The sequence below is a fragment of the Notechis scutatus genome, chromosome 1, assembly GCF_049901735.1.
Source record: "Notechis scutatus isolate UNSWTSFEM ecotype Mainland chromosome 1, rNotScu1.2, whole genome shotgun sequence".
Lineage (NCBI taxonomy): Eukaryota > Metazoa > Chordata > Lepidosauria > Squamata > Elapidae > Notechis > Notechis scutatus.
Window position 1 is genome coordinate 148,391,519 of NC_142009.1, and position 12,519 is coordinate 148,404,037.

At 37.3% G+C, this 12,519-nt stretch overlaps 1 protein-coding gene across 11 annotated transcripts in view; it reads left to right on the forward strand.

The window, feature by feature from the left end:
* PLCB4 (phospholipase C beta 4) overlaps nt 1–12,519 on the forward strand; it is a 187,925-nt gene that overhangs the window by 134,192 nt on the left and 41,214 nt on the right. For 8 of the 11 annotated variants that reach the window (XM_087948403.1, XM_087948448.1, XM_087948405.1 and 5 more), the window contains 9 exons: nt 2,332–2,440; nt 3,305–3,515; nt 4,086–4,179; nt 4,957–5,036; nt 5,359–5,443; nt 6,639–6,729; nt 9,387–9,482; nt 10,431–10,531; nt 12,167–12,202. In XM_087948403.1, coding sequence (XP_087804529.1) covers nt 2,332–2,440; nt 3,305–3,515; nt 4,086–4,179; nt 4,957–5,036; nt 5,359–5,443; nt 6,639–6,729; nt 9,387–9,482; nt 10,431–10,531; nt 12,167–12,202 — 903 coding nt within the window. The remainder of the gene's footprint in view (nt 1–2,331; nt 2,441–3,304; nt 3,516–4,085; nt 4,180–4,956; nt 5,037–5,358; nt 5,444–6,638; nt 6,730–9,386; nt 9,483–10,430; nt 10,532–12,166; nt 12,203–12,519) is intronic. The other 3 variants (XM_087948439.1, XM_087948450.1, XM_087948444.1) reach the window with 1 other exon arrangement.

Genomic DNA, 12,519 nt, shown 5'->3' on the forward strand with positions numbered 1-12,519 from the left:
CTTCCTTCCTTCCTTCCTTCCTTCCTTCCTTCCTTCCTTCCTTCCTTCCTTCCTTCCTTCCTTCCATCCATCCATCCATCCATCCATCCATCCATCCATCCATCCATCCATCCATCCTGTATAGCTGCTCATCTCATGGTAATGAATCTGGATGGGTGTACAAACAATAAAACATACAAGAACAAAAATCCAAACAATAAATGTCCAGGGTCTCAAAAATCATTCCAATCACAAAAAAATAATTTAAAAAGTCAATCAATTAACTTGTTATTCAGTTGTGTGGCCCAAATGCCAGAGGGCACACTCAGTTTTAAATGCTGATCGGGCCGTGGCCATTTGGATCCCTTTAGATACTACTTGAACAAAAGGAAACTCAACTCACATAAAGTAAATGATGAATGATGAACTGATCTAGAATTTAGTAAAATGGAACCAATAAAATATTTTTTGCATGGAAGGCATTTCATTACTATGATGAATGTGGTAACTACATATTTTACGCTTATTTAAGTATGCTACAGATAGCAAGGACTAAATTGTTTTAATTACTAAAACCAAAAAAGAATAAGGGTGCTGACAATCTATATAGTACTGACAAATGTTGTTTCCATAACCTTTAACTGGACAAAATGATGCATCACTGTTGTGGTTAGCTGGCAGCAGACGGCTGAGGAGATTCCCGAGGAGCCTGTGCCAAGTGCACATGCGCGCAGGGTTGCTCGCAGGAAAGAGCAGTTGCAGCAGCACGGGCGATTCGGGAGTAAGGCTGCAAGGTAATGGCCCCTCCTTCAAGAAGATAAAAGGCAGCTGTGCAGTGACCGTTCTTTGTAGGAAGCAAAGATGTTTTGAAACTCAGCTTCGTGGACATTATAGTTGGTATTTGAAGACTGTTGTAAACTATTTCTTATCTGTTGTTTTTTGGCAGTCTTGCAAAAACTTGGCAAGGCTCTTTCTTGTCGGAGCTAATTTGTTGGAAGCAGCCTTTTATCTGTGAAGAAACAGAATTCTTAGCTGAAACATTAAAAGGTTGTGCTGCTGCCTTTGTCTTGTGTATGCTCTCTTCGAACCAGGTTTGGGTCACAACAATCACAGAGCAACAATTTTTAAACTAAGGTATCTCAAATGGGCTAATTTACAGAATGTATCCAGATCTGGGACCCATGAGTCCCATGGAATTGAACTTTGACAAATTTTATAAAACAGTTCTATGACATACAAAATGTCATAGAATATAGAACATTCAACATGGGCTGATACCTGTCTGAATGTATCTAAAATTTTCCAATGAAGGCAGTACATTAGATGTTTTGTCATTGTTGAAGGCATTGGGGAAATCTGCTAAGGAAATATCTCTGAAAGGTTGACGCAGCAGGTCACCAGTTGTTTAGAGTATTGCATTAATTGCAAAAAGTGATTGATCAACTAACAGATCCCACCTCCCCCCCATTCTGCTCCCTCCCCATTTTTAATTGGATCATAATGTTTGGTTTGTTTTAATTTATGTTGTGTGTGTCTGTGTGTGTATGTGTATAGATGAGAGAGAGAGAGATAGGTAGAGAGAGAGAGAGAGATCATTTATGATTGTAAGCCACCCAGAGCTCTTCTGTGATAAGATGGGCAGCCAATGAATTTTGTAAATAAATAAATAGAACCATTATCTATCAATTACTAAATAATATAGAAATTGGTTTTGAGTCAGGTATTTCAAACAATAAAGGATATAATCTTTAACAAAATAATTTGTTTATTGTTATATGAGGCACTTATCATTTTTTATTCAGACAGGAGTGATAAATATTGGTGATATAGTTCTAAGTTTCTGCACGCTTATTAGTTTAGAAGTAAATTAACTGAAGCTATTTATTGAATGCCAAGAATTCTTTAAACATTCATTACCACCTGTCCTGCACAATTTCATTTTTCTTTATATATTTCCTCTTCATATATAAATAGTCATATTTTAATACATAATTACCCAGATATGGAAATTTCAAAAGCATTTTATTTCAAGGCTGAGATAGAGAATATTTTATTAATGAATTATGATGTGGGCAGTAATGTAGATAAATGATTCTTATTGTTTCTTTGTGAACATTTGTATCATTGTAGTCATTTTTACTAACATACCATTAGAGCACAGAATTATAATGAACATTAAATAAAATTAATTTACTTGTAAAAATGTAACTCTTAAAAAAAAGATCAAGAAAAAAAGTAGAAGTCTAATTGACTTTAAAAACAAGCCCCTCCTGAATATTGCACTGATGAAGGATTTGTAGAAACAAAGCAGCATGTAGTAATTTTCATCAGTCTTGTTTTTTCTTACCTTAGCATCAACGAGATCCTCGGCTGAATGAAATTTTATTTCCATTCTTTGATCCTAAAAGAGCGATGCAGATAATTGAAATATATGAACCAGATGAAGATTTGAAAAAGAAAGGTAAAAAGAAGATGTGGATGTCAATCATTTCTGTTAAAAAGTTCAACTTGCTTGTTGTCAGTACATCCTATGTACTCAGTACATAGGCCATCTTAACTGTTGTTTCATTGGAGATAACATTGTAAAATGAGGACCCAGTTTGTTGGAGCAATATGCTTATATTTCAAACTGCTCATAGAGTGCTGTAAAGCACTGTAGAATGGTGTATGAGCTATTGCTATACTTCAGGGTGTTTGCGTGGACTTCAATTCCCCAACCAGCCACATGTCTTGAAGTTGCCAAGGTTGAGAAACACAATATACTTTGTCCATCTTTCAAAAGTGTCTGTGATGCATTCAATTAGGCTATTGTTTTGCTGCCTTCACTGACTGTCGGTATACCGTGTTTCCAATCTCCATATAAAGTGCTGGTCTAGCTCTAACCTTTAAAGTTCTAAATGGCTTGTGATGCTAAACAGTAGTTTCATCCTGTATTGCAGATAACCCTCTTAAGCAAAGGGATAGATTGATTTGATTTCCAAACTGTCTTTTATTTCTATAACTGATCAAACATTTCTTGGCTAGGGGTTTTTCCCTTAGAAATAGAGGCAAATGGAGATGGACCGGTTCGTCCCATAATCCTGGGGCGTCCTATATGTATCTTGCCTCTTTAAATGGGAAATCTGTTTTTGAGTAACTCTCTTTTAGAATCTGGTTCTATTTCAAGGAAAGGCTGGGTACCCTTTATAACACAACCAGGAATCAAGAAACCCTCCGCTTGTCTTCCTCATCAAATTGCCATCTCAGATTAACGGAATGAACAAGGAGCCCAACTTTAGAATAATGATAAAGCCTGCATTCTAACAATGTGTATTGTTCATTTCAGGTGCCATGTCAAGTGATGGGTTTTGTAGGTACTTAATGTCAGATGAGAATGCTCCTGTCTTCCTAGACCGTTTAGAGCTCTATCAAGAAATGGAACACCCTCTGGCTCACTATTTTATTAGCTCTTCCCACAACACATATCTCACAGGAAGGCAGTTTGGTGGAAAGTCATCAGTAGAGATGTACAGACAAGTCCTCTTGGCTGGATGCAGGTGAGATGTGCCTGGTGGTGGCTTAAGTGAATATTATCAAGGGAGGCTAAAATTCTCAATTCAATAAATTTAATTTGCCATCAGATTTGATGGGTGAGGGAATCTGCACGCCTATATGTATAAGTATATGTCTGTAAACATACACACATATTTAACACATTCAGTATAAATGTTGAAAACCTATTAATAGGGTTTCTAGAAATATGTCTCAATATCTTGAAAGAAATTATGGGACAAAAAAAGCACAATAAAGATTGGGTTTTTTAAAAAAAGCAATCTGAATACTGATTCCTTTGATTACAGATTGCCAGCAAATAATAAGTTATAATGGGGTAACATGTATTTCATTTATGTACATATAAACTATTTTAATTTCTGCAGAAGTAAGTCTGATGAAATTGCAAGTCCAGCTAAGAAAATAGATTTGCATTTCTTAATCCTTTTCTTTCAGATGATGTGCAAAATTATAGCATATTTAAAATGAGTGTTTACCAATAATTAGAATGGAACTATATTGTTCTTGACTGCTGTGACTACTCTCTTCCATCTTTCTTTCTCTTTGACTTCTAGGTGTATTGAACTTGACTGCTGGGATGGAAAAGGTGAAGATCAAGAACCAATAATAACACATGGAAAGGCCATGTGTACAGATATTCTCTTCAAGGTAACCATTTCCTACGTGATTTTTATTTTCTTGTAGAATTGTCACAGATTCAGCTGCAAACATCCTCTTCAATATTTTTTTAAAATCCAGGCTAAATCTTCTCTTGCTCCCCCATGATAACATTGCTCATGTTTGAAATATTATTTGTTCTACAGTGTAAAATTCATTGCGGTTCTGTTAGGTTTGACATTATTCTTGCTTGTCAATGAAAAAGGAAGATAAAAACACCTTCTACGAATAAGAAATATTTAGCCTAGGTAGGCCAATATGGATCAAAACATTAGTGACATGCCATCATCTGCTTTCTCCATATTTCATATTGAATATTCAGATGTCTTGCCTCTTGACACTTATTTCAACATTGGTGGTAGTATATTTCCGTACTGTATTTGAGAGCAACAATTGCTTATGTAGCAGAAGGCAGGCATTAAATCAAGTAGTGGTGTGAAAGCTCAGTAAAGCTCTGGGAGATCCACCATGGTCTTCTGGCATCTTTTATCTGAGATGGCTGCTTTCCCTGGCCTAATGACAGGGCTGGCCTGAACACCATACCTCAACCACGTTCAGAAATATGGAGAATTTTGGGAAACATGACACCCAGTTTTTATGATGCAGAGCACCAGCGAAAAGATTAAGCTCTTACTTTCCCTCTAAACGTTTGTACTATATGTGCATGTTCATGTTGAATGAGGCATTTCTCCTGTTTTTTGCTACGCTCAAGAATGCAGCTGAATTTATTTTGAATGTACACAAAACTACTTTGCTGTATTTTTAAAGGATGTGATTCAAGCCATTAAGGAAACAGCCTTTGTAACATCTGAATATCCTGTCATCTTGTCCTTTGAAAATCACTGCAGGTATGTTATGAAGTGATAAAGATCTTTTATACTGTATTTAATTGGTGAAGAGAAAGGGAACTTATGTTAAAATTCGAAGAAGGAACACAATTACTAATAAAGTAGTTCTAGTCACTGATAAATTTGAACTCACTCTTAACTTTTTTCTGCCATTAAAAAAGGTTGTGTAACTTGTTTTACCATATAACTGTGAACTGTATAAAACATATAACTTTTAAATTGTAATGTGATAAAAATCTAATGCAGTTGAAAGACATTACGTATTTTAATTTCTGTTCAGTTTTATATTTTTGATTGATTAACAATACTACTTCTTTTCCAGCAAATACCAACAATACAAAATGTCAAAATACTGTGAAGATATTTTTGGAGATCTTCTCTTAAAGCATCCACTAGAAACACATCCAGTAAGAGTCTCTTCCAACTGTTATGTTTAAGTATTCTTGTGGAAATGTTTGGAAATTTGACGGTAAGAGTGATACACTCACAGTGACTGGGTAACATATCATTTGGCATGAGAGAGACTTTGAATTCTATTGCTGGTGGGGTTTATTGGCAGAGCTCAGAGTTTCTGATTTTCTGATCAGATTTCAGGTGACATCTACTGTTTCATAACCCAAACTCCTTTGCTTTGTCAGCATTTCATATTTGAAACTCATCATTCCTAGATATTTATAGAAGCCCTCGTTATAAAAAAGTGCTTCAGGGAATACCTATTTTTACACGTGTTTTTCAATTATCAGTGGTATTTTAAAGCAGACTATCTCTTCCTGTGTAATGTTCAAAACCCAGTTTTGACGCAGGTGGGGAGGGCAAGCATGTCCTCTGTATGTTTTCACTGGTAGTTATTGTAAGTTTATCCTTTCTCATAGACCTTAATAAATCTTTCTAGTTTGATTTTTCCAAATTTCTCACTTTTCCCATCTTAAAAGTATTCTGTTCTGTTTTTCCAATGCTTTGCAATTTTTTAGAAGGAAGTTCGTGCAGAAGGGCAAATTTCATTTAAAACATACATTTTTGCATATTTTGCCTCATATATGCAGTTTTGTTCATTGCTTAATATGTTGTCACATATTCACACACATTTTTGAGGCATTCAGTTATAGCATCAACTAAAATAAACAGCAAAAAAATGCCTTATTTTCACTTCTTTAAGTGTTTGTTTGTGGGAATGCCTGTGATTGATCCACATGATACTTAAGTGCTAAAACCTCCGGCACTTAGCCAAGACTGGATGCAACCTAATCCAAAAAATTCCCAAAGTTTTTATTTTATTTATGCATTTTTAATTCAAAGCAGTTTTATTTTAGTTAGTCATTTGGAAAACTGCTAGGGTGTACCTGAGACCTGAAGTATAATAAACCTAAGTTGTCAAATGCAAGAAGATAATTTCCTAGGTGTCTTACAATATCCAGTTTTAAAGGGAGGAATGTATTTCTAACAGGCATTCTGCAAGTCACAAATGACTGTTCTTCCTTTAGGTGTCTCCATGTGTGCATAATTGCCACCACCATAATAACTGTGAGGAAAGCAGGAACAAAAGGCAGCAGGGAGCGTATTTCCTAATTATGCCTTTTTTTTTTTTTTTTTTTTGCCTTTCAGCTCGAACCAGGAAGGCCCTTGCCCGCTCCAATTGATCTAAGAAAAAAGATTCTTATTAAAAACAAAAGGTTGAAGCCAGAGGTGGAAAAAAGTAAGTCAAGTGCATTTAAAACACATAATGTCTAAATGAAAAAGCACTACTGCTTAAATTGTGCACTGGTAACCTCCATTGTTTTCTAATAATAGCACTTCGCTGCACTGCGAACTATTTGTGAAATCTTGAAAGGGCATCTTTCAGAGAATCCTACATTTTAGGGTCAAAGTTTTTGCTTTTACCTTACTATCACTAGATGTATCGAGGTGTCTTTGCTTTTAGTAAATGTGATCATTATGCTTATTGGCAAGGTTGAAAGTTAGAATCCCAATTCCTCTAGAGGAAAGTTGCTGTAGCCTATTTGTATATTTATAAAATGTATATGCCTGCCCATCTTACATACATAACTCTCATTGGCGAAAATCCAATTTACTTTAGTGCACTAAATTAAAACTTCCATAAACAAAGCAAACACTCTTGACACTTATTTCAACATTGGTGGTAGGGTATTTCTGTACTGTATTTGAGAGCAATAATTGCTTATGTAGCAGAAGGCAGGCATTATATCCAGTAGTGGTGTGAAAGCTCAGTAAAGCTCTGGGAGATCCACCATTGTCTTCTGGCATCTTTTATCTGAGATGGCTGCTTTACCTGGCCTAATGACAGGGCTGGCCTAAACACCCCGACATAATAATAATAATACAGTGTTCTGTCCTAGGCCTCCCCAAAAAGCACTAAGTCAATTCTGAGTCCCGACAAAAACCTCTTTTATTACATTAATGTGAATTTATTTCATTCAGTCAGCTAATGACTTGGCAAACAGTCTTGCGAAGATATACTAATTAGCTCAGACCTTTATCAATCCTGGAATGCTGCCTGGTAAAATTCCACACTCAGTGCTGACAGGGAAGGGCTGGGTTATACAGACAAATCTTCACAAGGCTGGAATGAACGAATGAGCGAGTTGTTTCCTGCAAAAGCCCCCTCCCTTTTGCTTCTCTTTTAATCCTGATAAGAGGGGCCATTCATCGTCCACCTGTGGTCTTACTCCCACATTGACCTGAGTTCTTAATTGTGTCTTCCTTTTGGCAGTTCTGCGCATGCGCAGGCTGGGAACCGGTTCCAGCTTTCCCGCCTCATTACTGTCTGAGCCCGAAGGCAGCTGATGACTGCCAGCCTGCCCTGGCCCCATCTCTGCCTCGGATGTAGAGCCCTCATCTGAGCCTTCCTCAGCCTTCCTCTCCATGAATGGCCTGGGCTGCTCCCCAACCTCCTCACTACTATCCGACTCTGCTGCCAGTTCTGCCAGCCACCGGCAGGCCACAACATACAGAGACTGAAATAACAAACTCAAACCACAAACCATACTTATACTGAACTCATCTAGCATCTTGGCCTGACATTTGGGGAAAAGCCAGGTCTTCATTGGAGGACAAAAGAGCCTCCAGTTCTTAGGGGAACGCTGCTCCATGGTATAGGTGCCATCACAAAAAAAGCATATCTCTAGGCCTGTAAGAAAACACTGACCTTCTAATACTGTTAGATGAATTGGCCATTCAGTTAACGCATTGTCAACTTTTAAAATAAAGTGTGAAAAATAGTCATGTCACTTTTTTAGTGCCATTGTAACTTTGAACAATCATTAAACGAATAGTTCAAGGACTAACCGTACTCTATGATTGCAGTTCTTACACTAAAGCTTATCAGTGGGTCTTTGCAACAAAGGGCTTTGTTTCTCAGCCAACTGTCTCAGCTTTGGGCTGAGAGAACCTATTGCAGGTTTGGGCTGAGAAAAAGTGAGTGACCCAAGGCCACCTAGCTGGATTTCGTGCCTGAGAGAGGAGTAGAACTTTCTGCTTCTAGTCTATAGTAAGTCATTATGTTTTGTAGAAGGATTGCAATCCTGCACACCTGTGAATTGGCTATACTGATTATAACATTAATTAAAACCAGCTAAGTTTATTAATACTCCTCTTGACCTTTGATTCTTAGGATGGCCCCAATTTATAGGTATAAAAGTCATTTTGACCATAAAAACATACATCTCAGGGGTGTCTCACTCAATTTCATTGAGGGCTGCATCAGGGCTGTGGTCGACCTCGGGGGGGGGGGATGGGTGGGCGTGGCTGACTGGGTGGGTGTGGCCAAATGGATGGCGTGGCCAGCTTGACGCCACTCCCCAAACTTCTGGCATGTTTCCTCTTTGCATTGGGTAGACCAGGCCAAAGCCACGCTGGCCAATGTTTCCTCTTTGCATTGGATAGACGGGGCTGAAGCGACGTGGGTTGGCCCCTTACATTTTGTAGGATCCGGCCCGCAGGCCTTGTGTTTGACACCCCTGCTATATCTGGTTTCTGCCATTAGGGAATTGCTATGTCTGTGCAATGCTATCAAGCAAAAAATAATACAATTATATGTTACAGGACCTTGTAACCCAGTTAAGAAGGGATCATATTGCCATACACATCCATTTCTTCTTGTATATGTACATTTTTGTGATTAGTCATGTGGCAGTAATTTTGAATGCAGTAACATACGATATTATTCCAATACCAGTAATGAGAAATATTGATCCTGTTATGGAATACATTGGAATTCAGTTCTTATGCAATCCTTCTAAACCAAGCCTTACCTGAATTATTTTCCATAATTAGATCATAAAATTGTGGGTTTACTTTTTTGTATGGATGTGTACACATGTTTCTTTTAAATAGAACAGCTTGAAACTTTGAAAAGTATGATGGAAGCTGGTGAAACGGCTGCTCCTGTCAGCATCTTGGAAGATGATAATGAAGAGGAGATAGAATGTGGTAAAGTGATTTTTTTTTAAAACTTGTCATATTTTTCAGTTTGTCTTGCTGATGTTTGCAGTGTATCAGGTGATCCCATGCTAGATTTGTGGCCTTAGAATGAATAGGGAATGATAGCCCCTTTATGACTTGTAGATTCCAATTTCCAGAATTCCTGAGCCAGCATAGGACAGCTGGCTCAGGAATTCTGGGAGTTGAAGTCCACAAGTCATAAAAGGGTCACCATTCCCCATCCCAGCTTTAGAATGAGCCCTTTAACTTGACAGCTTATATTTATTGTTTTCTTATAGCAGTCACTTATACATTTATCTTTGGGTTCTGAATTTAAGATTATGTCCTGGAAGTACAGGCTGTAATAAGGGTCAACATCTGTAACATACCCCAGTGCCTCCCAAAGCTTTTTCTGTAGCCCTTGATCCCCTTCTCGGCTTCATGTTTGATAAATTACAACTGAACATAGTGGTTTTCAAGCTAGATAGGTTGAGAGCGGATGAATTGAAGGGAGGGAAACTGTTTGTGAAAAGTAGGGAATTGGCTTTAAAGTAAGTTATGAATGGGACAACTGAAATTTAACATTAGAAAACAAAATAAAACTGGGATTCATCCAGTTGCCAAGCCCTTAGTGAACAGTATACCATCTGTCTTCCTATGAATTATTCTCTACCTCCTTGTCATCTATCAGTTAGCAAACTAATTATGGGTGGTTAATATATGAAGAGCTATGGGAGAAATGAACCTTTAATACGGAAGGTTAAATCATGTTTTAACTGTCATTGGATTAGAATGCACGAAGTGGAACATGATCTCCCTTAATGAAAGCTAATAGTTAAGGAACCTTTCTGTTGCCTTTGGTTTGATATTTTTGGTTTACTCCTTGGTTTTGTTTTGTTTTTTGTTTTGGTAGTTTTTTGATCATTTTATTCCCTTTTGTACTTTATTGCTACACAGGGGAGCAAGAAGAGGAAGCACATCCAGAGTATAAATTTGGAAGTGAGCTTTCTGCAGATGACTTGAGCCAAAAAGAATCTGTAGCTAACCACATTAAAAAGGTAAGGCAGCTTTTTCCACATATATTTAATTAAAAGGGTAGAGACAGCCAAGAGAACAAGACCCACAATACACAAATTAAAAAATGTGTATGACATTTCAGAACTTAATTTTAAATAACAAGCAGTGTAGATTTATCCAAGTTATATTATATTCTGATATATCAGGAGTTGGTCCCCAGAAAATACCATGCAGAGCATCCCAAATCATAAGTTACCTATTATTGTTTTCTCAATAAAAGGCTGCATGTCAGTACCAGAAGATATTATACATATAATTTGAATTAAAGTTACAAAGGCAAGACGTGGTCTTTCTTCTTTGATAGTTGCTGGTGAAGGAATAAAGTGCTAGGAGTTTATTGTCTCTTGAGTAGGGAATAATTTCTCACTGATATTGGGAGTAGTAAAAAGCAGGGAATGGGACCACTCACCTTTGTCCCTGGTGAGTTGGCGGTGAGTTGACCATAGCATGTTGGCTGCAGCAAGTTGTCCTAGACCCTAAAAAGCAAGTGTCTGAAAAATAGCAAAAGAAACAATCTAAAGGGCCAAATTTGAGCTAATAATAGGAGACTATATAGAAGACTGGAAGAAAGAAGAAGTAATAATTCTGTCTGAGACTGGGACAGCTTCCTCTTCCATCTAAGGACCAGAGATTCTTTGTTAACAGAACATTCCATGGGGTATCTTATTTTTTTCCCCTTGTAGAATGCTCTTTGTTAACAGTATTCCAACACAAACACATCAAATTCTGCTTGCCCAGGAAAACATTTTAATTCTGAACCACTTTATAACTTTGCTCCTGCTGGAATTCTGCCGTCTTCCTTCTTATATAGATGTTTACTAAGTTTTATCTGGGGAGCTGTCCAAGCAGAATATTTTCTTGTTGCCAGCTGGCTTTTTTCCAGCTTTTTTTTTAAAACCCTCTTGGGTTGCTGGTTCAAAAGTTCTGATATCTCAGTTGCTTTTTCTTGTTTCCTCTGGAATTTCAACTTTGATATAATTAAGATCCCCCTTATGTCATAGTATGTTTCTAGTTACTTAATGAGCTACTTCCCTCCATTTAGTCACTATGTGTTTCATTGTAATCTGGGCTGACTGGTTTGCTTTCAGAATCCAATTATGTGGTAGGTAAGCAAAAAAGCATCTTGCAGTGTTACCCCAGGTTTTTCACTGTTAATATCAAAGATAGAATTGTATGTATGTTCAATATCCATTTACTCAAAGTGCTGCACTCAATATTGAACAGTTTTAGAATCATGAAAATTGATTACATGGGGTATGAATTCAGTAAACCAGTTCCCTGAGCAAACAAGATTCCCTCACCCACCCAGTAACAGGTCTTTTAAAATAATCACTGAGCAACTTTAGTTCATTTGTTTCAAATCCATTATCCAGACTGGACTCCTAACCACATTATAACTCCTGATCAAGGACTTCCTTTTTTCCCCCTCCTTTCTGATCAGAAGGTCTTCAGTCTTCAACCATGTTGTTTTTCTATAGAAACCGGAAACTGCATACAAACAATGGAAAGGATATATTTAACAGACCTGCCCAAAGTATTCCTTCTCTTCGCATTTGAGTTTTGAGTGTGTGATTTTGCAACCACTTTGGATAATATCTATATTTTTCCCCATATAGGCTGTGGACGATTCTGAACAAGAAAACAATAAAAAGGTGACCCATGAGATATTTTTCATAGCTTCTGCATTTTTAGTTTTCTGTTTTTAATAAAACTGCTTTGTAAACTGTATTTTTAATGTGCTGCATCATTACCTCTTTATTTAGCTAGTATTAAGGATCCAGTATCTTTTTCTTTAGAGAGTAGACAAACTTGTAATACCTGCCCTTACCTGCATTCCAACATAAAAGGTGCCTGGATGATGGAAGGCCTGCATGAGTTTGGTCTCTCAGCTATTTAGGCGTCTACATAGACATACAGCAATCAGTCAGTCTGGCTCCCCTTTCATTTCTCCATGTTCCCTTCTTCTTTT